A 25,164-nucleotide genomic window follows, 5' to 3' on the forward strand; every position below is an offset into this window, starting at 1 on the left:
ACATCAGTTGTTAAGGTTAACTAGATCAAGTGGTTAAAAAAAATAACAAATAGTTTGCAATTGCTGTGGTAAATTATGATGAGTAATATTCTTATACAGTGACTCTTTTCCTTTTCTCACTGCCTGGTCTGACCAACTCTCTTTCTAAGGGTTTAGGCAGACTCACTGTTTTGAAAAAGACCGGCTGTTAAATACTTTCACAAAAATGACCATCACCAAGCAGATTTAAATAACGTGTCTGTTAAATCCAGAAAAGGAACTGCCAATCAAACAAATATTGGAATAAACCCTGAATGATGTTTGTATTTGAATTAAATGTCTTGGTCCCTCGCCTCGGACAAACTGGCTAATTGTTGCCTCCGTTCTATCAAATTGAGATGGGCCATGATTTCTGGGAGTGATCCTGTGCTGTGGAAGGATTAACGAAACCAATACCGAGCTAAATCTTAGACATAAACATTTGTTTTTATTTGTCACACCATGTGTGCTGGTTGTGCGATTGACAGAGATTTGCAACCGGTCTGGGGTCAGGCAGAGCTAGAGATTTTGTGGAATCAGAAGGTTGTGGGTTCAGGTCCCACTCCAGGGACTTGAGCACAAAATCTAAGCTGACACTCCAGTGCAGTACTGAGTGAGTGCTACACTGTCGGAGGTGCCGTCTTTTGGATGAGACATTAAATCAAAGCCACATCTTCCCTCTCAGGTGCAGGTAAAAAATTACATGGCACTATTTTGAAGAAGAGCAGGGGAGTTCTCCCAGCGTCCTGGCCAATTTAAACCTTCAGTCAACATCTAAAAACAGATTAGCTAGTCATTGTCTCATTTCTGTTTGTGGGACCTTGCTGTGCGCAAATTGGCTGCCGCGTTTCCTCCATTACAACAGTGACTACACTTCAAAAAGTACTTAATTGGCTGTAAAGCGCTTTGGAAGGTCCTGAGGTCATGAAAGGCACAATATAAATGCAAGTCTTTCTTTCTTGAGCACATTCAAAGACCCATATTCAGAATGGACTTATCGCAATATGAGGTGAGAGTGACTGCCCTTGACATCAAGGCAGCATTTGACCGAGTGTGGCACCAAGGAGCCCTAGTAAAATTGAAATCAATGGGAATCAGGGGGAAAACTCTCCAGCGGCTGGAGTCACACCTAGCACAAGGAAGATGGTAGTGGTTGTTGGAGGCCAATCATCTCAGCCCCAGGACATTGCTGCAGGAGTTCCTCAGGGCAGTGTCCAAGGCCCAACCATCTTTAGCTGCTTCATCAATGACCTTCCCTCCATCATAAGGTCAGAAATGGGGATGTTCACTAACGATTGCACAGTGTTCAGTTCCATTCACAACCCCTCAGATAATGAAGCAGTCCGTGCCCACATGCAGCAAGACCTGGACAACGTCCAGGCTTGGGCTGATAAGTGGCAAGTAACATTCGCGCCAGACAAGTGCCTGACAATGACTATCTCCAACAAGAGAGAGTCATAGAGTCATAGAGAGTCATAGAGTTATACAGCACGGATAGAGGCCCTTCGGCCCATCGTGTCCGTGCCGGCCATCAGCCCTGTCTACTCTAATCCCATATTCCAGCATTTGGTCCGTAGCCTTGTATGCTATGGCATTTCAAGTGCTCATCCAAATGCTTCTTGAATGTTGTGAGGGTTCCTGCCTCCACAACCCTTTCAGACAGTGAGTTCCAGACTCCAACCACCCTCTGGGTGAAAAAGTTCTTTCTCAAATCCCCTCTAAACCTCCTGCCTTTTACCTTGAATCTATGTTCCCTTGTTATAGAACCCTCAACGAAGGGAAAAAGCTCCTTAGTATCCATCCTATCTGTGCCCCTCATAATTTTGTACACCTCAATCATGTCCCCCCTCAGCCTCCTCTGCTCCAAGGAAAACAAACCCAATCTTCCCAGTCTCTCTTCATAGCTGAAGCGCTCCAGCCCTGGTAACATCCTGGTGAATCTCCTCTGCACCCTCTCCAAAGCGATCACATCCTTCCTGTAGTGTGGTGACCAGAACTGCACACAGTACTCCAGCTGTGGCCTAACCAGTGTTTTATACAGCTCCATCATAACCTCCTTGATCTTATATTCTATGCCTCGGCTAATAAAGGCAAGTATCCCATATGCCTTCTTTACCACCTTATCTACCTGTTCCGCCGCCTTCAGGGATCTGTGAACTTGCACACCAAGATCCCTCTGACCCTCTGTCTTGCCTAGGGTCCTCCCATTCATTGTGTATTCCCTTGCCTTGTTAGTCCCTCCAAAGTGCATCACCTCGCACTTTTCCGGGTTAAATTCCATTTGCCACTGTTCCGCCCATCTGACCAACCCATCTATATCGTCCTGCAGACTGAGGCTATCCTCCTCGCTATTTACCACCCTACCAATCTTTGTATCATCAGCGAACTTACTGATCATACCTTTTACATTCATATCCAAGTCATTAATGTAGACCACAAACAGCAAGGGACCCAGCACCGATCCCTGTGGTACCCCACTGGCCACAGGCTTCCAGTCACAAAAACAACCTTCGACCATCACCCTCTGCCTTCTGCCACTAAGCCAGTTTTGTATCCAAAGTGCCAAGGCACCCTGGATTCCATGGGCTCGTACCTTCTTGACCAGTCTCCTGTGGGGGACTTTATCGAAGGCCTTACTGAAATCCATGTATACCACATCCACTGCGTTACCCTCATCCACACGCCTAGTCACCCCCTCAAAAAATTCAATCAAATTAGTCTAACCACCTCCCCTTGACATTCAACGGCATTACCATCGCTGAATCCCCCACCATCAACATCCTAGGGGTCACCATTGACCAGAAAATTAACTGGACCAGCCGCATAAATACTGTGACTACGAGAGCAGGTCAGAGGCTCGGTATTCAGTGGCGAGTGACTCACCTCCTGACTCCTCAAAGCCTTTCCACTATCTACAAGGCACAAGTCAGGAGTGTGATGGAATACTGTCCACTTGCCTGGATGAGTGCAGCTCTGACAACACTCAAGAAGCTCGACACCATCCTGGACAAAGCAGCCCACTTGATTGGCACCCCATCCACCCTAAACATTCAGTCCCTAAACCATCAGCGCACCGTGGCTGCAATGTGTACCATCTACAGGATGCACTGTAGCAGCTCGCCAAGGCTTCTTCGACAGCACGTCCCAAACCCGCGACCTGTTCCACCTAGAAGGACAAGAGCAGCAGGCACATGGGAACAACACCACCTGCACGTTCCCCTCCAAGTCACACAGACCATAAGACCATAAGAGATAGGAACAGGAGTAGGCCATTCAGCCCCTCAAGCCTGCTCCGCCATTTAATGAGATCATAGCTGATCTGATTTTTACCTCAACTCCACTTTCCCACCCTTACCCCATATCCTTTGAATCCCTTGCTGATCAAAAATTTGTCCAACTCAGCCTTGAATGTATTCAATGACCCAGCCTCCACAGCTTTTTGGGATAAAGAATTCCAAAGATTCATGTCCCTCTGGGAGAAGAAATTCCTCCTCATTTCCGTCTTAAACGGGCGACCCCTTATTCTGAGACTATGCCCCCTAGTTTTAGATTCCCTCATAAGGGGTAACATCCTCTCAGCATCTACCCTATCGCGTCCTCTCAGAATCTTGTATGTTTCAATAAGATCTCCTCTCATTCTTCTAAACTCCAATGAGCATAGACCCAACCTGTTCAATCTTTCCTCATAAGACAACCCTTCCATACCCAGAATCAACCTAGTGAACCTTCTCTGAACTGTCTCCAATGCAAGTATGTCCTTCCTTAAATAGGGGCACCAGAACTGTACGCAGTACTCCAGGTGTGGTCTCACCAGCACTCTGTACAGTTGGAGCATGACTTCCCTGCTTTTATACTCCATCCCCCTAGAAATAAAGGCCAATATTCCATTTGCCTTCCGGATTACCTGCTGCACCCGAATGTTGACTTTTTGTGTTTCATCTACGAGGACACCCAGATCCCTCTATACCGCAGCATTTTGTTGTATTTCTCCATTCGAATAATATTTTGCTTTTTTACTTTTCCTCCCAAAGTGGATGACTTCACATTTTCCCACATTATATTCCATCTGCCAAATTTTTGCCCATTCACTTAACCTGTCAATATCCCTTTGCAGACACTTTGTGTCCTCATCGCAACTTGCTTTTCCACCTATCTTTGTATCATCAACAAATTTGGCCACAATACGCTATGTTCCTTCATCTAAGTCATTGATATATATTGTAAATAGTTGAGGCCCCAGCACTGAGCCCTGCGGCACCCCACTATTTACAGATTGCCATTCTGAAAGTGACCCTTTTATCCCGACTCTTTGTTTTCTGTTAGTTAGCCAATCCTCTATCCATGCCAGCACCATGAGCTCATATCTTGTGCAGTAATCTTTTATCGAATGCCTTTTGGAAATCCAAATATACTGCATCCATTGGTTCCCCTTTATCCACCCTGCCTGTTACTTCCTCAAAGAACACTAATAAATTTGTCAGACACGATTTCCCCTTCATGTTGACTCTCCTTGATTGTATTATGAGACTCCAAATGTCCTGCTACTACTTCCTTAATAATGGATTCTAGCATTTTCCCAATGACAGATGTTAGACTAACTGGTCTATAGTTACCTGCTTTCTGTCTCACTCCCTTCTTGAATAGGGGTGTTACGTTTGCGGTTTTCCAATCCGCTGGGACCTTTCCAGAATCTAGTGAATTCTGGAAGATTACAACCAATGCATCCACTATCTCTGTCCAGGGGACTTGTCAGCCTTTAGACCCATTAGTTTACCTAGTACTTTTTCTCTGGTGATAGTGATTGTTTTTAGTTCCTTCCTCCCCTTTGCCTCTCGATTTTCTACTATTATTGGTATATTATTATTGTCTTCTACTATGAAGACAGTTACAAAATATCTGTTCAATTCCTCTGCCATTTCCTTGTTTTCCATTATTATTTCCCCAGTCTCATCCTCAAAGGGACCAATGTTTACTTTAGCTACCCTCTTCCTTTTTATATACTTGTAGAAGCTTTTACTGTCAGTTTTTATATTTCTTGCTAGTTTACTCTCATAATTTATTTTCTCCCTCTATTATTCTTTTAGTCATCTTTTGCTGGTTTTTAAAGTTTTCCCAATCTTCGGGCTTACCAGTAATCTTTGCCATGTTGTATGCTTTTTCTTTTAACCTGATACCATCCTTGACTTCCTTATTTAGTCATGGTTGGTTCACCCTTTTTGTGGAGTCTTTCCTCCTCACAGGGATATATTTTTGTTGCGAGTCATAAAATATCTTTTTAAATGTCTGTCACTGCTTATCCACCATCATACAATCTAATCTGTTTACCCAGTCCACTTTAGCCAATTCCGCCCTCATTCCTTTATAATTGTCCTTATTTAAGTTTAATACAGTAGTTTCAGACCCAAGATCCTCGCTCTCAAACTGGATGTGAAATTCTATCATGTTATGATCACTGCTTCCCAAGGGATCCTTTACTTTGAGATCATTAATTAATCCTGTTTCGTTACCCATTACCAAATCCAAAATGACCTGTTCCCACAGCATCCCGACTTGGAAATATATCGCCGTTCCTTCATCGCCGCTGGGTCAAAATCCTCAAACTTCCTACCTAACAGCACTGTGGGAGAACCTTCTCCACACGGACTGCAGCGGTTCAAGAAGGCGGCTCACCACCACCTTCTCAAGGGCAATTAGGGATGGGCAATAAATGCTGGCCTAGTCAGCAACGCCCACATCCCATGAACGAATAAAAAAGAAATATAAGTGGACAGAAGGGATGAACTTTGTTTTGAGGCAGTGGGCACCATAGTAACTCCTCACTTGTTTTCTGGATCAAGCACCCCAGTACGAAAATAACTTTGATGCTCATCATGAGAGAAAGTGTGATATTCTGGGAAACCATTTTGAGAAGACCGAAGGCAATCTCTCTCAGCTCCCGTGGGGAGATACAAACTCCAGACATGACAATGTGCTAACCCCTACAACCTTAGTTCACTGGCATGGCGTTCTACTGCAGTCATTGTTTGTAGTGTAGGAAAACAGGGAGGTAGAAAGGCTGTAATTTAATACGACATCAGTAAACAAGAGCGCAGTTTCCACCGGGAGGTTTAATGGCTATGACACTGAGCTCCATCAGCTCGCTTCTCAATCTGAGCTGGATACCTTTCAGGCTGGGTCAGATCTCCCGTCCATTTCACGCAGTCTCTGACATTTAATGTTAAAATCAGTGCTCTTCAGCTCTTGTGTATTAATAGAGTTCTGTAATTATACCACAGGAACATTAATACAATTATAGCATGTACTCAAATATTTACCATCCTCTGCATTACTAACTACTGTTGGCTCTTTTTTAAATACCGTATCTGATGTAACATCCCTTGGGTAGATTTTTTAACTTGCCACAGATGTAAAACTGATGATGTGGATCAGCCGCCTGTTACAGAAACCGCCCCGTCCTCATTTCCTTTCATAACAGGAAGGATCTATATCGAGGGCTGTCTATATCGGGGGGTGGGGGTGTCTATATCAAGGGGGTGGGGGTGTTTATATCGAGGGGGTGTCTATATTGGGGGTGTCTATATGGGGGGTATCTATATTGGGGGGTATCTATAACAGGGGTGTCAATATCAGGGGTATCTATATCGGGGGGGTAACTATATCGGGGGTGTCTATGTCGAGTGGTGTCTATATTGGGGGTGGGGGTGTCTATATCGAGTGGTGTCTATATTGGGGGGTGTCCATATCGGGGATACCTATATTGGGGGGTGTCTATATCGGAGGTGTCTATATGGGGCGATGTCTATATTGGGTGTATCTATATTGGGGGGTGTCTATATCGGAGGTGTCTATATGGGGCGATGTCTATATTGGCTGTATCTATATTGGGGGTTGTCTATATCGGGGGTACCTATACCAGGGCGTTTCTATATCGGCGGTATCTATATCGGAGGGTGTCTATATCAGAGGTGTCTACAGCGGTGGGTGTCTATATCGGGGGTATCTTTCAGGGGGGGTATATATATTGGGGGGTGTCTATATCGGGGGTGCCTATATCGGAGGTATCTATATTGGGGGGTGTTTATATTGGGGGGCATCTATATCGGGGTATCGGGGGTGACTATATTCTGTGGTGTCTATATTGGGTGGTGTCGATATCAGGGTGAGTCTATTTGGGGGGTATCTTTATTGGGGGTATCTATATCGGGGGTTTATATATCGGGGGTGTCTATAGCGGAGGTATCTATATCGAATGTATCTTTATCTGAGCTGGATACCTTTCAGGCTGGGTCAGATCTCCCGTCTATATGGGGGAGGGGTCTATATCAGAGGCTCTCTATATCGGGGTGTGTCTATATGGGGGGGCCTATGTCGGGGAGTGTCTATCTCGGGCGTATCTTTATTGGGAGTATCTATATCGGGGGTGTCTATTTCGGGGTGTCTATATCGGGGGTGTTTATATCGGGGGTGTCCATATCGGGGGTGTCTATTTCGGGGGTGTCTATATCGGGGGTGTCTATTTCGGGGGTGCCTATAACGGGGGTGTCTATTTCGGCGGGCCTCTATATCAGGGGGTGTCTATATCGGGGTATGTATATCGGGAGTGTCTGTATCGGGGGTGTCTATATCGGGGGTGTCTATATCGGGGGGTGTCTATATCAGAGTGTCTATATCAGGGAGTGTCTATATCAGGGAGTGTCTACATCCGGGGTTATCTCTATCGTGGGGTGTCTGTATCGGGGAGTGTCTACATATGGGGGTATATATATCGGGGGTGTCTATATCGGGGGTGTCTATATCGGGGAGTGTCTATATCGAGGGGTATCTATATCGGGTGTGTCTATTTCGGGGAGTGTCTATTTCAGGGGTATCTTTATTGGGGGGTATCTATATTGAGGGGTATCATTTTCGGGGGCAACTGTATCGGGGTGTGTCTATTTTGGGGGGTATCGATATCAGGCGGTATCTTTATCATGGGTATCTATATCAGGGAGTATCTATATCAGGGAGTATCTATATCAGGGAGTATCTATATCGGGGGTATCTATATCGGGCGGTATGAAGGCCAGCATTCCATTAGCCTTATTGATTATTTTCTGCACCTGTTCATGACACTTCAATGATCTATGTACCTAAACCCCTAAGTCCCTTTGGACATCCACTGTTCTTAACTTTTTACCATTTAGAAAGTACCCTGTTCTATCCTTTTTTGGTCCAAAGTGGATGATCTCACATTTGACTACATTGAATTCCATATCGGGGGGGGGTCTATATCGAGGGAATCTATAATGGGGCCATCTATATCGGGGGGGTGTTTATATCGGGGGGTGTCTATATTGGGGGGTGTCCATATCGGGGGGTGTCTATATCGGGGGTGTCTATATTAAGGGGTGTCCATATCAGGGGTACCTATATTGGGGTGTGTCTATATCGGATATAGACACCCCCGATATAGGCACCACCCGATATAGACACCCCCCGATTTAAATAGCCCCTTATAGATTCCCCCGATATAGACACCCCTGATTTAGATACCCCCCGATATAAGGGGTGATGTCTATATTGGGGATATCTATATCGGGGGTACCAGGGGGTTTCCATATCGGTTGGTATCTATATCGGAGGGTGTCTATATCAGGGGTGTCTACAGCTGGGGGTGTCTATATCGGGGTGTCTATATCGGAGGGTGTCTATATCGGGGGTGTCTACAGCGGGGGATGTCTATATCGGAGGTTGTCTATATCAGAGGGTGTCTATATCGGGGGTGTCTACAGCGAGGGGTGTCTATATCGGAGGTGCCAATATCGAGGGTTGTCTATATCGCGGGTATCTATATCGGATGTATCTATATTTGGGGGTGTATATATTGGGGACGTCTATATCAGGCGGTGTCTAATCGAGGGGTATCTGTATCGGGGGTGTCTATAATGGGGTGTGTCTATTTCAGGGGTATCTTTATCGGGCGATATCTATATCATGGGTATCTATATCAGGGAGTATCTATATCGAGGGTGTCTATATCGGGGGGTATCTATATCGGGGGTGTCTATTTCGGGGCTGTCTATATCTGGGGGTATCTATATCGGGGGTGTCTATATCTGGGGGTATCTATATCGGGGGTGTCTATATTGGGGGTATCTATATCGGGGGTGTCTATATCGGGGGGTATCTATATTGGGGGTGTCTATCTGGGGGTATCTATATTGGGAGATGTCTATATCTGGGGGTATCTATATTGGGGGTATCTATATTGGGGGTATCTATATCGGGGTGTCTATATCTGGGGGTATTTATATCGGGGGTGTCTATATCGGGGGTATCTATATCGGGAGTGTCTGTATCGGGGGTATCTGTATCGAGGGTATCTATAACGGGGGGTGTCTATATCAGGGGTATCTATATCGGGGGTATCTGTATCAGGTGGTATCCATATCAGCCGGTACCTATATCGAGGGGTGTCCATATCAGGGGTACCTATATTGGGATGTAACTATCAACACCCCCGATATAGACACCCCCCGATAGACACCCCCGATATAGACACCCCTGATATAGACACCCCTGATATAGACCACCCCGATATAGACACCCCCGATATAGACACCCCCGATTTAAATAGCCCCTTATAGATTCCCCCGATATAGACACCCCTGATTTAGATACCCCCCGATATAAGGGGCGATGTCTATATCGGGGATATCTATATCGGGGGTACCAGGGGGTTTCCATATCGGGCGGTATCTATATCGGAGGGTGTCTATATCAGGGGTGTCTACAGCGGGGGGTGTCTATATCGGGGTGTCTATATCGGAGGGTGTCTATATCAAAGGGTACCAATATTGGGGATTGTCTATATCGGGGGTATCTATAGCGAATGTATCTGTATTTGGGGGTGTCTATATCAGGCCGTGTCTATATCGAGGAGTATCTTTATTGGGGGGTATCTATATTGGGGATATCTATATCAGGGAGTATCTATAGCGGGGGTATCTATATCTGGGGCCTCTATATCGAGGGCGTCGATATCGGGGGTGTCTATAACGGGGGTGTCTATATCGGGGGGTGTCTATATTGAGGGGTATCTGTATCGGGTGTGTCTATATCGAGGGTGTCTATATCGGGTGGTGTCTATATTGAGGGGTATCTGTATCGGGTGTGTCTATTTTGGGGCGTGTCTATCTTGGGGGTATCTTTATTGGGGGGTATCTTTAGCGAGGGGTATCTGTATCAGGGGTGACTTTATCGGGGTGTGTCTATTTCGGGGTGGTATTTTCATTGGGGGATATCTATATCGGGGGCATCGATATCGGGCAGTATCTATATCAGGGGATGTCTATATCGGGGGTCTCTATATCGGGCGGTACCTATATTGGGGGTGTCTGTATCGAGGGTGTCTATCTCGGGGGTATTTTTATTGGGGGCATCTACATCAGGGCTGTCTATTTCGGGGGTGTCTATTTCGGGGGTGTCTGTATCAGGGGTGTCAATATCGGGTAGTGTCTATATTGAGGGGTATCTGTATCGGGTGTGTCTATTTCGGGGAGTGTCAATCTCGGGGTATCTTTATTGGGAGTATCAATATCGAGGGGTATCTGTATCGGGGATGACTGTATCGGGGTGTGTCTATTTCGGGGGTATCTTCATTGGGGGGTATCTATTTCGGGGGCATCGACATCGGGCAGTATCTACATCGGGGTTACCTATATCAGGGGATGTCTATTTCGGGCGGTATCTATACTGGGCGGTATCTATATCTCAGGCATCAATATCGGGCAGTGCCTATATCGGGAGGTGTCTATATCGGGGGGTATCTGTATCGGGGAGTGTCTATATCGGGGGTATCTATATCGGGGAGTGTCTATTTCAGGAGTATCTTTATTGGGGGTGTCTATATCGGGGTGTCTATTTCGGTGGTGTCGATATGGGGGGGTCTCAAAAACAGGGGGTGTCAATATCAAGGGGTCTCTATATCGGGGTGTATCTATTTCAGGGTGTATCTATATTGGGGGTCCCTATATTGGGGGTGCTATATCAGGCGGTATCTCTATCCGGGTGTATCTATATCGGGGGTATCTATATTGGGGGTCCCTATATTGGGGGTGCTATATCGGTGGGTGTCAATATCCGGGTGTATCTATAAAGGGGGGTATCTCAATCGGGGGGTATCTCTATCGGGGGGTATCTCTATCGGGGAGTATCTAAATCGGCGGGTATCTCTCTTGGGCAACCGATCCGCCAACATCAGTTCTACGCTGGGCGGGAATTTAAAAGTCTACCCTCCTCTGCCACTGACTTATATATGATGTGGAGATGCCGGTGATGGACTGGGGTGGACAAATGTAAGGAATCTTACAACACCAGGTTATAGTCCAACAGTTTTATTTGAAAATCACAAGCTTTCGGAGGCTTTCTCCTTCATCAGGTGAGTGTAGGATTTCATGGAAGGTACCGCATATATAGTCAGAGAACAATGCCTGGTGATTACAGATAATCTTTCCAACTGCCCGCTGTCAAGGCAATCAAAGGAGTCGAATAGTGTTCAGACAGAGAGACATTACATACAGGACTACTGAATATACAAACGGTCTGTCTTTGGGTTCTGACCGTTTGTATATTCAGTAGTCCTGTATGTAATGTCTCTCTGTCTGAACACTATTCGACTCCTTTGATTGCTTTGAAAACGGGCAGTTGGAAAGATTATCTGTAATCACCAGGCATTGTTCTCTGACTATATATGCGGTACCTTCCATGGAATCCCACACTCACCAGATGAAGGAGAAAGCCTCCGAAAGCTTGTGATTTTCAAATAAAACTGTTGGACTATAACCTGGTGTTGTAAGATTCCTTACAACTGACTTATATACTTTGTTTAGTAACAATCCCATTTTATGTTTCAATAAAATTGTGCACTGCTTGCATTCAATGGATTCTGAAACAATCAGCTGTTCCTATTGCTTCTGGCAACACCACAATCTATCTGGAGAGGTTCTAAGTGTATGGTTCATTGTATAGAGTTCCTGCATGGTGTTCCTTTTGTGTTGTGCATTAATATTATTTCTTATTTACTGGTCAGGAAATGGAGGATCTCCTCTTGGCCAAGATGAAGGAACTTAGTTCTAAACAAGAGACCAGCACACCCTCCTTACAAATGGATATTGCGGCATTCAAATGCATGCTTGAGGCAGAAGAAAGAAGGTGAGCATTCACTGATTATGCAGAAATGGTGTGTTGAGGGTATTGACTTGTTTTTATGCTTACATTTGTTTCTGTCTCCTCCACTACCGGCGCACTGTGGCTGCAGTGTGTACCATCCATAGGATGCACTGCAGCAACTCGCCAAGGTTTCTTCCACAGCACCTCCCAAACCTGTAACCTCCATCACCTAGAAGGAGATGGATGGGAACACCATCGCCTCCAAGTTCCCCTCCAAGTCACACACCATCCCGACTTGGATATATATCGTGATGTGGAGATGCCGGTGATGGACTGGGGTTGACAATTGTAAACAATTTTACAATACCAAGTTATAGTCCAGCAATTTTATTTGAAATTCACAAGCTTTCGGAGGCTTCCTCCTTCCTCCTTCCTCCTTTCCACAACATTCACCTGAGGAAGGAGGAAGCCTCCGAAAGCTTGTGAATTTCAAATAAAATTGCTGGACTATAACTTGGATATATATCGCCATTCCTTCATTGTCGCTGGAACTCCCTACCTAACAGCACTGTGGGAGAACCTTCACCACACGGGCTGCAGCGGTTCAAGAAGAAGGCCCACCACCACCTTCTCAAGGGCCTCTAGATATGGGCAATAAATGCCAGCCTTGCCAGCGACACCCACATCCTGAGAATGAAAGAAAAAAACAGAAGTTACAATGGAATCTTTCTTGAGAAAGTTGTTAATGTTTTTCATGCTCCCTAATGTGTCCAATAGCTGTGCAAAGTAGACTAAGAGCTGTTGATGAAAGCTCTGTTGGGATCCTATGTTACAGGCAGGGTCTGTTGTAATTCTAATGGTGCCGCAGTTCCGCTTGTCACAGAGTACTGCCCCACTACTCTTAGTTTTTTGAGTTGCTCGCTTTCTTTCCCCCCTCTCTCTTTCCTTTCTCTTTCTGATGTCTGTTATAAGCAATAGAACACCAATGGGTCCACAACTGTCACTCTACCTCACTTCGTCTTTGCTTGCTGTTCTTTCCTGTATTTGTCCATAAATGCTCTTGTTTCTCCTCCCTCTCTTCCTGTGTGTTGCTCCACTCTGTCTCTTCCTGTCTGATGCTCCTCCCTCGATTACGTCCTGTGTGTTGCTCCACTCTCTGTCACTTCCTGTGTGTTTCTCCTCCCTTTATCTCTTCCTAAGTCTCCTCTTCCCTCTATTTCCATCTTTACTTGCTCATCTTCTGTCTCTTCCCATATCTGCGAGTCCCCCCTCTTTCTTTACCTGTATCTGCCACTCCTTCCCTCTACCTCTGCCCAATGGTGATGCCAACCTGGCAGCCACGAAACCTCATGAATGTTAGTCTACTGGCCAAAAAACATTTATGTGCTGAATTTTGAAGTAACTTGTATGGCGAAGCGGGCTTGCTTTTCATTAACCAGTTTACACTGGCTCCTATTGGGGAGTCTAATGGTTGAATTCAGGACGTGGCTCTCATTTTGAGTGGAATGGTCATTTGCTACCATCAACTCCCATCTGTTTTTGGCACACTGCAGGCAGGCAGTGTCATGTTTCTATCCATCCCCGTGGCGGGTAGTGTAGGTGTGGTCAGAAGGAGGCTGGCGAATGCTTCATATTTTTCTGCTGCGCTGCCTCAGTTCATTCCAACGTGAAATCTACTCCTGAAGCATCGCTCATTCATGTAAACAACAACAACTTGTATTTACTTGGGGCCTTTAACGTATTAAAATGTCCCAAGGCGCTTCACAGGAGTGTAATCAGACAAAAGAATTGACACCAAGTCAAAGAAGGAGACATTAGGACAGGTGACCAAAAGCTTGGTCAAAGAGGTAAGTTTTAAGGAACGTCTTAAAGGTGGAGAGAGAGGTAGAGAGGCGGAGAGATTTGGGGAGGGAATTCCAGAGCTCAGGGGCTTGACAGCTGAAGGCACGGCCGCCAATGGTGGGGTGAAGGAAGTGGGGGATGCACAAGAGGCCAGAAGTGGAGGATCACAGAGATCGCGGAGGGTTGTAGGAGGTTACACAGATAAGGAGGGGTGAGGCCATGGAGGGATTTGAACACGAGGACGAGACTTTTAAAATCCAGGCGTTTAGGACGTAGGATGCTTTTGGAGTGCAGAGCTTAGCGGATTGAGTCTGACCATTCACTATTCAGCAACATAAACGAGGAACAGTATTTGTTGCCAGGTTCTTCTCAGCCTTAATCAGGTGTGCTTTGAACTGGATGTGGATCTAGGTCACCACACAGGGAGGACATTGAATGAGTCCAGTGCCTTTGCGAAATGTGTTATTTGGGGCCCTATTTTCCGATAGCTGAGCGATGGAGGGTTTAACCACCTCCCTGCCATTGAGCAAACCATACTTCCACCGTTCAAACATGCAAGCGCCTGCCAAGCGGTCTTCCCCGACTGGTGCTACCATTTTCTTGTGGGTAGGACATTGGGAGCAGCAAGTGGCCCTTGTCCTGTGATGTAAGTGCTCTCAGTGAAAAATATTTTACCTATTTTTGGAAAGATAACGAGACGTGTGCCTGTGCGGCTAGAATCCTGTACCCATTAAATGAGTGAACGCTAATGTTGGTAGGTTAGTTCTTTTGTGGTACTAGAGACATTTAAATTCAGTCCCCACCACTTGCACCACCCGTGCTTTTCGCAGGCAGCCACCTATATCGGGCAAACAGCGCTAACCATTTTCTAGTGCCATAGGCACTCATTACAAAGGCGCTGCTTAAATCGTATTAAGCTTGCCGGTTGCCTTGGGCGATTCGAGTGGCTGTCCCGACCTCGTTGAAGTGCGATCCCCTCAGTGATGTATCTGTCGTTGAGTCCTTCCGTGATGTCTGCGACTAGTATCAGGCAGCCCTGCCCCCTCCCCGGGGCCTCCAGAACTCCTCCCATTACTGCCAGCGCTCCTTGCCGACCTCCTCCTCCTCCTCTCGTAGCGTTTGGTGATGGCGACCCAAGGTGGCGGGGAGGCATGATGCGCCATTCCTTGTTGTCCAACGCCACGTTGCCCACCAGCCCTGGGATCTTAAGCCGACAGGTACTGGAGGATGGCTGGAAGTGTCATGTTCATCATAATTTGGGGGACTGTCCTTCTCAGTGTCAGTATTGCTATTTATGTAATTTCTTAATGTATTTTTTTTTGCCCCACCTCTGTAATCTGTTAAAAGTTGGGGGTTTTACCATCCATCGAGTGTAGCCAGCACCAACATGCCCATTATAAGTGGTGGGGACTGTAATGGTAACCACTCCGGGAGTATAGGGTTATGTTTAAAAAGCCCCTCCCTCTCTCTATAACCTCCTCCAGCCCTACAACATTCAGAGATCTCTGCTCTCCTCCAATTCTGACCTCTTGAGTATCCCCCAATTTCCTTCGCTCCACCATTGGCGGCCGTGCCTTCAGCTGCCCAGCCCCTAAGCTCTGGAATTCCCTCCCTAAACCTCTCCGCCTCTCTGGCTCCCTTTCCTCCTTTAAGATGATCCTTAAAATCTGCTTACGTGGCTCATATCAAATTTTGTTTGATAATCGCTCCTGTGTCGGGCCTTGGGACATTTTGCTACGTTAAAGGCGCTATATAAATGCAAGTTGTTGTTTTTGTTGTTTTTGTTGTTGTTGTAAGTACAGTCTGTTGGCACACCAGTGCTTGGCACCATGGAGTGTGCCCCCCACCCCTACCCCGCCCCCCAAATTCCTTTAGGTGTGGGTCACCATAAAGATTGACCTGAGGCAAAGTAGTACAGATTTAATGTAGTAAATGTTACACGATATTCGAGTACGTGTATGTAAATAGAATCAATTACAAATGTGTTCTTTGTTTTTGTAAAGGTTGAGAGACGGTCCATTACCGTGCTGCAAGAAGAGCTCGCCATGCAAATCCTACTTACCTTCTGCTCGGACCGTATGTGCTCCTCCTCTGAACCAACGAGCTCCTGCTCCGTCCTCGTGCCCTCCTGTGAACCGATCTTGCCCACCGCCTCCTATTTCAAATCCGTGCAGGCCCGTGCACCGACCATGTGGCACACCATCTCCTGCTCCAAACTCCTGGACTCCTACCACCTCACTGTGTTGTCCACCATCTTCTGCTTTGACCTCACGCCTTCCTGTCTATCAGCCAAGCTGTCAACTATCTCCTTTGCTTTCCTGCCTTCCTGTGTGTCGGCCGAGCTGTCCATCAACTTCTCCCTTGATCTCCTGCCTTCCTGTGTGTCGGCCGAGCTGTCCATCAACTTCTCCCTTGATCTCCTGCCTTCCCATGTGTCGGCCGAGCTGTCCATCATCATCTCCCTTGCTTTCCTGCCTTCCTGCGTGTCGGCCGAGCTGCCCGTCATCATCTCCCTTGCTCTCCGGCCTTCCTGTTTGTCGGCCAGGCTGCCCACCATCTTCTCCTCTGGCCCTGTGCGCTTCTATGAGCCGACCACGGTGTCCTTCACCTCCTCCTCTGACCTCATGCCTTCCTGCAAACCTACCGCACTGTCCAGCCCCCTCAGCAACTTGCAGAACTGCGTCAACTCAGCCATGCCTTGTGGCTCCAGTAGCATATCCAAAACCTTGTCACCCACCTGAAGTGTCGAGGTTTAGACATGAACAATGTATGGGTAAGATGATGAAGACTTAGTTTTCCATTACTATGATTGTGGAATAGACTAATATCTGGCAAATATGAAGTCAAAGTTTTTTTTTCCTTGGACTGTCTATTTTCCTCACTTAGTCATTATAATACACACCTGGCCTGTAACTGACGCTCAGTGATTTATAAGGTTCATCTAATTAACATTAGCTGGAATGTTTAGGGTGCACCTACTAGCTTGGCACCAATGTGAATTTGACCACGATGCCAATGGGCAGTGTTGGGTTTGCCCATGTTGCGCTCTGCTCACTTGCCTTTGACATTAGTGAACTTTCCGACGTTGGGAAACAGCAGATAAGACATCAAACTCTTTTCAATGGATTAGAAATTTGAAAAGCACCCCGACAGATTTACCTCTCTCGTATGGAGCTTAAATTGGAAACTTCTAAAGTTGCCCCAGCACTGCTTACAGGTACACAGCAACTGGTGCAAAGTGTGAAGTGGAGAGTGAATATCTCCTCTGTGAGCTATGAGCGGTGAAGTCAAAAGTGCTTATGTGTCCGCTACATATATATATATATATATATATATATATATACACTTTATACTGTATATACATATACGGTGAGAGGAGGGGAGGGGGTGGAGTCTCACACTCAACACTAGGAGCTAAGCTGACAGCTGCTTCCACGGCAGTTACACTCCTGGTCCTGTGTTGTAGGAACCCCCAGCCGTGCCTCAGCAACACAGCATTTGCAATACGACTGAGTCTTTAGGCTTGTTCTCAGTGCATCGTTATGCAGCCCTGTTTCAGCGTTAAAATTCTGTAGGATGCAGGCCTACCAGTTGTTCTGCATTCACACGGTGCCCCATTTACACACTGTGCGAGTCATTTCCAGGTGTTTCTCTTGCTGAAGAACGGAGCAAAGCGAATGAACAGGGCTGGGCAATCACACCCTTCCTAGGGGTGGTGAAAGCCCTCTGATAAAGAGATAAGGCATGTGATAGGCATCAAAAAGAAGAGATAGAAAGAGAGTGAATAAAGCAGAGCTATAGGAAAAAGGTAGAGATAAAGAAGAAAGAAGAAAAGTTGCATAGAAATTACAACACAGAAACAGGCCATTTGGCCCAACCAGTCCATGTTGGTGTTTATCCTCCACATGTGGTCTCCTGCTATCCGAAAACCTGCTCCCCCCTCCACCCCTGCTGGCCAGGCAGTAGATCCGGTCAGATTCAGGCGGGAGACCGACAAACTCCATTTAAAGGAAGCCCGGGAGTTAAAATCTCACGGGCCTTGTGCTGAGGAGGGCCGGAGGGCCTGTCACTCATCCCAGCCCCCACCATCCTGAGGTAAAATCGCCCCCGCCCCCCCCCCAATACTCAGCATGGTCAGATGACACCCCTCTGACTATAATTTAAAAAGTAAACAAGCGAAGGCCTGTGTTACAACAGAGACAGAGGAGTGTGGTAAGAGTGTGTTACGCGGTCCTCCGTTAATACCAACAGCAGCCATTTCTAGGCTTCAACATCTACAATTTTTGACTTAGCTGACAATTTAGAGAATTTTCTACACAGGGCAAAAGAGTAACTAGGGAGAGAGTAGGGCCTCTTAACGATCAACGAGGTCATCTATGTGCGGAACCACAAGAGATGGGTGAGATCCTAAATGAATATTTCACATCGGTATTTACGGTTGAGAAAGGCATGGATGTTAGGGAACTTGGGGAAATAAATAGTGATGTCTTGAGGAGTGTACATATTACAGAGAGGGAGGTGCTGGAAGTCTTAACGCGCATCAAGGTAGATAAATCTCCGGGACCTGATGAAATGTATCCCAGGACGTTATGGGAGGTTAGGGAGGAAATTGCGGGTCCCCTAGCAGAGATATTTGAATCATCGACAGCTACAGGTGAGGTGCCTGAAGATTGGAGGGTAGCAAATGTTGTGCCTTTGTTTAAGAAGGGCGGCAGGGAAAAGCCTGGGAACTACAGACCGGTGAGCCTGACATCTGAAGTGGGTAAGTTGTTAGAGGGTATTCTGAGAGACAGGATCTGCAGGCATTTGGAGAGTCAGGGACTGATTAGGAACAGTCAGCATGGTTTTGTGAGTGGAAAATCATGTCTCACAAATTTGATTGAGTTTTTTGAAGGGGTAACCAAGAAGATAGATGAGGGCTGTGCAGTAGACGTGGTCTACATGGACTTTAGCAAAGCCTTTGACAAGGTACCGCATGGTAGGTTGTTACATAAGGTTAAATCTCATGGGATCCAAGGTGAGGTAGCCAATTGGATACAAAATTGGATTGACGACAGAAGACAGAGGGTGGTTGTAGAGGGTTGTTTTTCAAACTGGAGGCCTGTGACCAGCGGTGTGCCTCAGGGATCGGTGCTGGGTCCGCTGTTATTTGTTATTTATATTAATGATTTGGATGAGAATTTAGGAGGCATGGTTAGTAAGTTTGCAGATGACACCAAGATTGGTGGCATTGTGGACAGTGAAGAAGGTTATCTAGGATTGCAACGGGATCTTGATAAATTGGGCCAGTGGGCCGATGAATGGCAGATGGAGTTTAATTTAGATAAATGTGAGGTGATGCATTTTGGTAGATCGAATCGGGCCAGGACCTACTCCGTTAATGGTAGGGCGTTGGGGAGAGTTATAGAACAAAGAGATCTAGGAGTACAGGTTCATAGCTCCTTGAAAGTGGAGTCACAGGTGGATAGGGTGGTGAAGAAGGCATTTGGCATGCTTGGTTTCATTGGTCAGAATATTGAATACAGGAGTTGGGATGTCTTGTTGAAGTTGTACAAGACATTAGTAAGGCCACACTTGGAATACTGTGTACAGTTCTGGTCACCCTATTATAGAAAGGATATTATTAAACTAGAAAGTGTGCAGAAAAGATTTACTAGGATGCTACCGGGACTTGATGGTTTGACTTATAGGGAGAGGTTGGATAGACTGAGACTTTTTTCCCTGGATAGTAGGAGGTTTAGGGGTGATCTCATAGAAGTCTATAAAATAATGAGGGGCATAGATAAGGTTGATAGTCAAAATCTTTTCCCATAGGTAGGGGAGTCTATAACGAGGGGACATAGATTTAAGGTGAGAGGGGAGAGATACAAAAGGGTCCAGAGGGGCAATTTTTTCACTCAAAGGGTGGTGAGTGTCTGGAACGAGCTGCCAGAGGCAGTAGTAGAGGCGAGTACAATTTTGTCTTTTAAAAAGCATTTGGACAGTTACATGGGTAAGATGGGTATAGAGGGATATGGGCCAAGTGCAGGCATGTGAGACTAGCTTAGTGGTATTAACTGGGCGACATGGACATGTTGGGCCGAAGGGCCTGTTTCCATGTTGTAAACTTCTATGATTCTATGATTCTATCATCTGAAGAGACGCAAAAACCTGCCCCACAGGACTGGGGAACAATAACCCACTCTACCTTCGGGTTGCCAACTCTGGTTGGATGTATTCCTGGAGGTTTCATCACATGACCTCCAACCGCCTCACCCAGTCAAACACCACTTTTTTCCCCCCATCTCCAATATTTTTGTAACTAAGAAACAAAAGTGTTCAAAGAAAATGAAGAAAAGACACCATTTTTTTTAATGCCCCTATGATTTTACTCCTGGGTGTTGCTGGCAGCAGTGTCAAGGAGATCATTTTTTAATTCCTGGAGATTACAGGGCAATTCTGAAAGGTTGGGAACCCCACTCTACATACTTATAATACTTCACACTTGTTGACTAGATTCAACCTAGTTTCAAATGAATTGAAGTTTGTGACAATGTAAATATTCAAATTAACACATTTATTTTAATTTGTAAACACCATTAAAACATTTCATTCCTGGGTGGGAGCACTTCGAGTTAATGCAAAGGTTTCTGTGTGCTTTTTAAAAAAAAAAATTAGAAATATTTTACTTTACTTAATTTTTTTTTGAGTACAGTGATACGTATTTTACCTGCATATTGTTAACTGAACACTAGAGGCCCTCTGCCCCTCGCATGGGAGTAATCACGCTGTAGCAATCACACTCCAAGGTCTTCTCTTGTTACCGAATGTTATATCCCTGGCGAGAATGTTGCAGGGTTTATAATAAAAAAGCAGCTGTTGTATGGCCACATCAACTTGAGTGTTTATTAGGACATAACAGACAAGACTCTCTTATTTTTAATGGTATTTTCTAATTCCATGCCTTTCCCCTGCCTCATTTTCTCCCTCTGCTGCCCTCCATCCAAAAATATAATCCACTCCACTGATGTCACCCAAATCCAAGGTGGGGGGTGAGGATAGTCTTGGGGGGTCTTTTTCTATAGGAACACAGCTGACCTCCACCTTGCAGATTCCCACAGCGCCACACAGAAGACAGGGAAATCAGTAGGGATCTTGGCTCCAGACTTGTGCCCCAGCACTCATGTCAATACGTGTACATAGTTTTGCCCCCCACCGCTCTGCCCCACTGTACCTGTCTAAGTTTTAGAATGTTTTTTGAGGTGCATTTTTGACGGGGAAGTTCTAAGCATTGACCTACCTTCACCTGTCTCTTGAACCCAAATAATAGTACACAGCCTCTTTGTAAGGCCGCTAGCTTTCCAAAGGGGCTTTGCTGATAATCTTATGTTCACCTGTGACGAGAGCAAGGTGCAGAAAAAAAAGCACAGACAGCTGTTTTAGGACGTGAGGCTGTTGGGAGCAACTACACTGACATCTCTTCTCCTACAGCGACGGAGTGTTGTAATGATGAACCAAAGAGGCTTTGCTCAAAGCCTCCAACCCAATCTCTAAACAGCTGCAAATTTGGCCAAGGTCGAGACTATTTCAACGCCATGTTCAAGGAACTGAAGAGGGACAGCATATGCAACAAGGTCCCCGTTTGCAAGCCAGTCATCAATGCCTGCAACCTCAACATACCTACCTCCAGGTAACGCCAGATAGGATCTATAACCGAGAATCGAGTTGGCTCATTGCTTTATATCGAACCTCGTTTTACATTTGTAAGCTGATAAACAAGTTAGGAAGTGCTTACCTCTAATGTTAATAGTGCCATCCCATGGTAAACATTTGCAGGGGTTTTTAAAAAAAAAAAAATTAAGTCTTGGGATGTGGGCATCACTGGCATTTACTTGCTCATCCCCTGTTGCCCTTGAGAAGGTGATGTGGTTTGATACAATCAGGCCACTTCAGAGGGCAGTTAAAAATCAACCACGGTGATGTGGGACTGGAATCACATTTAGACCAGACCAAGTCATGACATAAGTGAACCAGTTGGGTTTTTATGACAATCTGACAGCTTCATGGTCACTTTTACTGGTACCAGTACCAGTGGTTCAGTCACAGCTGGAGTATTGTGTCCAATTCTGGGCACCGCGCTTTAGGAAGGATGTGAGGGCCTTAGAGAGGGTGCAGAAAAGATTTACTAGAATGGTTGAGGGACTTCAGTTACGTGGATAGACTGGAGAAGCTGGGGTTGTTCTCCTTAGAGCAGAGAAGGTTGAGAGGAGATTTGATAGAAGAGTTCAAAATCGTGAAGGGTTTAGATAAAGTAAATAAAGAGAAACTGTTCCCATTGGCAGAAGGGTCGAGAACCAGAGGACACAGATTTAAGGTGATTGGATAAACATTTGAAGGGAAAAGAATTGCCGGGCTAAGGGGAAGGAGCGGGGGAATGGGACTAACTGGATTGCTCTTACAAAGAGCAGGCATATATTTATTTCCCTTCAAATATTTATCCAATTCCTTTTTGAAAGCCATGATTGAATCTGCTTCCACCACCCTTTCAGGCAGCGCATTCCAGATCATAACAACTCGCTGCCTAAAAAAGTTTTTCCTCCTGTCGCCTTTGGTTCTTTTGCCAATCACCTTAAATCTGTGTCCTCTGATTCTCGACCCTTCTGCCAATGGGAACAGTTTCTCTTTATTTACTTTATCTAAACCCTTCATGATTTTGAACACTTCTATCAAATCTCCTCTAAACCTTCTCTGCTCTAAGGAGAACAACCCCAGCTTCTCCAGTCTATCCACGTAACTGAAGTCGATGGGCCGAATGGCCTCCTTCTGTGCTGTAAGATTCTATTGTGTAATGTGGTAGAGAATCAAGGGATGACACTATTGGAGGAGAACTGACACAATTATAAGGCGTTAGAAAACCTAGAATATTCTTGTACAGCGTTGATACAATAAGTAGACAGAGTGTAGGGTTGTCACTGTAGATGTGATGTGTCTGCTGGTGTATTGTATAGGCCGATGTTATGTGTTGCCTCGGGGATGTGCATCTCTTTTCAGTGTTCAAGTACAACCTGTCTTTGCTCCTCCCTCTGGTCACTGTGGCGACTGGGGTCTCCACACTGCATACATTTTGCTACTGAAGCCACAAGCAATGGGGTTGCCAACTCTCCCGGAGTCTCCAGGAGTTAAAGATTAATCTCCAAGACACTGCTGCGAGCAACACCAGGGGAGAAATATCATGGGGACTGTGTGATTTTTTCATTTTCGTTAGTTATAAACATAGTGGAGATGGATGTCGGCCAGGTGAGCTTGTTGGGCCTGGATGAAGCTCTCCAGCTCCTCCGGGTCCACAAGCAGACCATCATTCGGTGAGATTTAAGGTGGTCATGGAAAAGGACAGGGAGGGGCCGGAAATAAAGGTTCTAAATTGGGGGAAGGCCGATTTTAATAGGATAAGGCAGGATCTGGCCAAAATGGACTGGGATCAGCTGCTTGTAGGAAAATCCGCATCGGAGCAATGGGAGTCTTTCAGAAGGGAGATTGAGACCATACAATGGCAACATGTTCCCGTAAAGGTCAAGGGTGGTTCCAAGAACTCCAGGGAACCTTGGATGTCAGGGGATATACGAGAATGGATTAGGAAAAAAAGGAGGGCTTTTGGCAGATACAAAAGGCTAAAGACGGAGGAAGCCCTAGAGGAGTACAAAAAGTGCAGGGGGATACTTAAAAAAGAAATTAGGAGATCAAGGAGGGGCCATGAAATAACACTGGCGAGCAAAATAAAGGAAAATCCTAAGATGTTTTATAAGTATATTAAGGGTAAGAGGATGACTAGGGAAAAAATAGGGCCCATTAGGGACAAAAATGGCAATCTGTGTGTGGAGCCGGCAGATGTAGGAGGGGTTCTAAATGAATTTTTTGCATCTGTTTTCACTATGGAGAAGGACGATGTAGACATAGAAATACGGCAGGGGGACTGTGATATACTCGAACATATTAACATCGAGCAGGAGGAGGTATTGGCGGTTTTAGCAGGCCTAAAAATGGATAAATCCCCAGGCCCGGACGAAATGTATCCCAGGCTACTGTGTGAGGCAAAAGAGGAGATTGCGGGGGCTCTGACACATATATTCAGAACCTCTCTGGCCACAAGGGATGTGCCAGAGGACTGGAGAACCGCTAATGTAATACCATTATTCAAGAAGGGGAGTAGGGAAAAACCGGGGAACTACAGGCCAGTGAGCCTAACATCAGTGGTAGGAAAATTATTGGAAAAAATTCTGAAGGACAAAATTAGTCTCCACTTGGAGAAGCAAGGATTAATCAGGGATAGTCAACATGGCTTTGTCAAGGGAAGATCATGTCTGACTAATTTGATTGAATTTTTTGAGGGGGTGACTAGGCGTGTGGATGAGGGTAACGCAGTGGATGTGGTATACATGGATTTCAGTAAGGCCTTCGATAAAGTCCCGCACAGGAGACTGGTCAAGAAGGTACGAGCCCATGGAGTCCAGGGTGCCTTGGCACTTTGGATACAAAACTGGCTTAGTGGCAGAAGGCAGAGGGTGATGGTCGAAGGTTGTTTTTGTGACTGGAAGCCTGTGGCCAGTGGGGTCCCACAGGGATCGGTGCTGGGTCCCTTGCTGTTTGTGGTCTACATTAATGACTTGGATATGAATGTAAAAGGTATGATCAGTAAGTTCGCTGATGATACAAAGATTGGTAGGGTGGTAAATAGCGAGGAGGATAGCCTCAGTCTGCAGGACGATATAGATGGGTTGGTCAGATGGGCGGAACAGTGGCAAATGGAATTTAACCCGGAAAAGTGCGAGGTGATGCACTTTGGAGGGACTAACAAGGCAAGGGAATACACAATGAATGGGAGGACCCTAGGCAAGACAGAGGGTCAGAGGGATCTTGGTGTGCAAGTTCACAGATCCCTGAAGGCGGCGGAACAGGTAGATAAGGTGGTAAAGAAGGCATATGGGATACTTGCCTTTATTAGCCGAGGCATAGAATATAAGAGCAAGGAGGTTATGATGGAGCTGTATAAAACACTGGTTAGGCCACAGCTGGAGTACTGTGTGCAGTTCTGGTCGCCACACTACAGGAAGGATGTGATCGCTTTGGAGAGGGTGCAGAGGAGATTCACCAGGATGTTACCAGGGCTGGAGCGCTTCA

At 45.9% G+C, this 25,164-nt stretch overlaps 1 protein-coding gene across 1 annotated transcript in view; it reads left to right on the forward strand.

Moving 5' to 3' along the window:
• LOC137341816 (uncharacterized) overlaps positions 1-25,164 on the forward strand; it is a 128,609-nt gene that overhangs the window by 83,012 nt on the left and 20,433 nt on the right. The window contains exons 9-11 of the mRNA XM_068005320.1: positions 12,089-12,210; positions 16,014-16,783; positions 21,481-21,679. Of these exons, the coding sequence (XP_067861421.1) occupies positions 12,089-12,210; positions 16,014-16,783; positions 21,481-21,679 (1,091 nt within the window). The remainder of the gene's footprint in view (positions 1-12,088; positions 12,211-16,013; positions 16,784-21,480; positions 21,680-25,164) is intronic.

Source organism: Heptranchias perlo, chromosome 24, assembly GCF_035084215.1.
Source record: "Heptranchias perlo isolate sHepPer1 chromosome 24, sHepPer1.hap1, whole genome shotgun sequence".
Lineage (NCBI taxonomy): Eukaryota > Metazoa > Chordata > Chondrichthyes > Hexanchiformes > Hexanchidae > Heptranchias > Heptranchias perlo.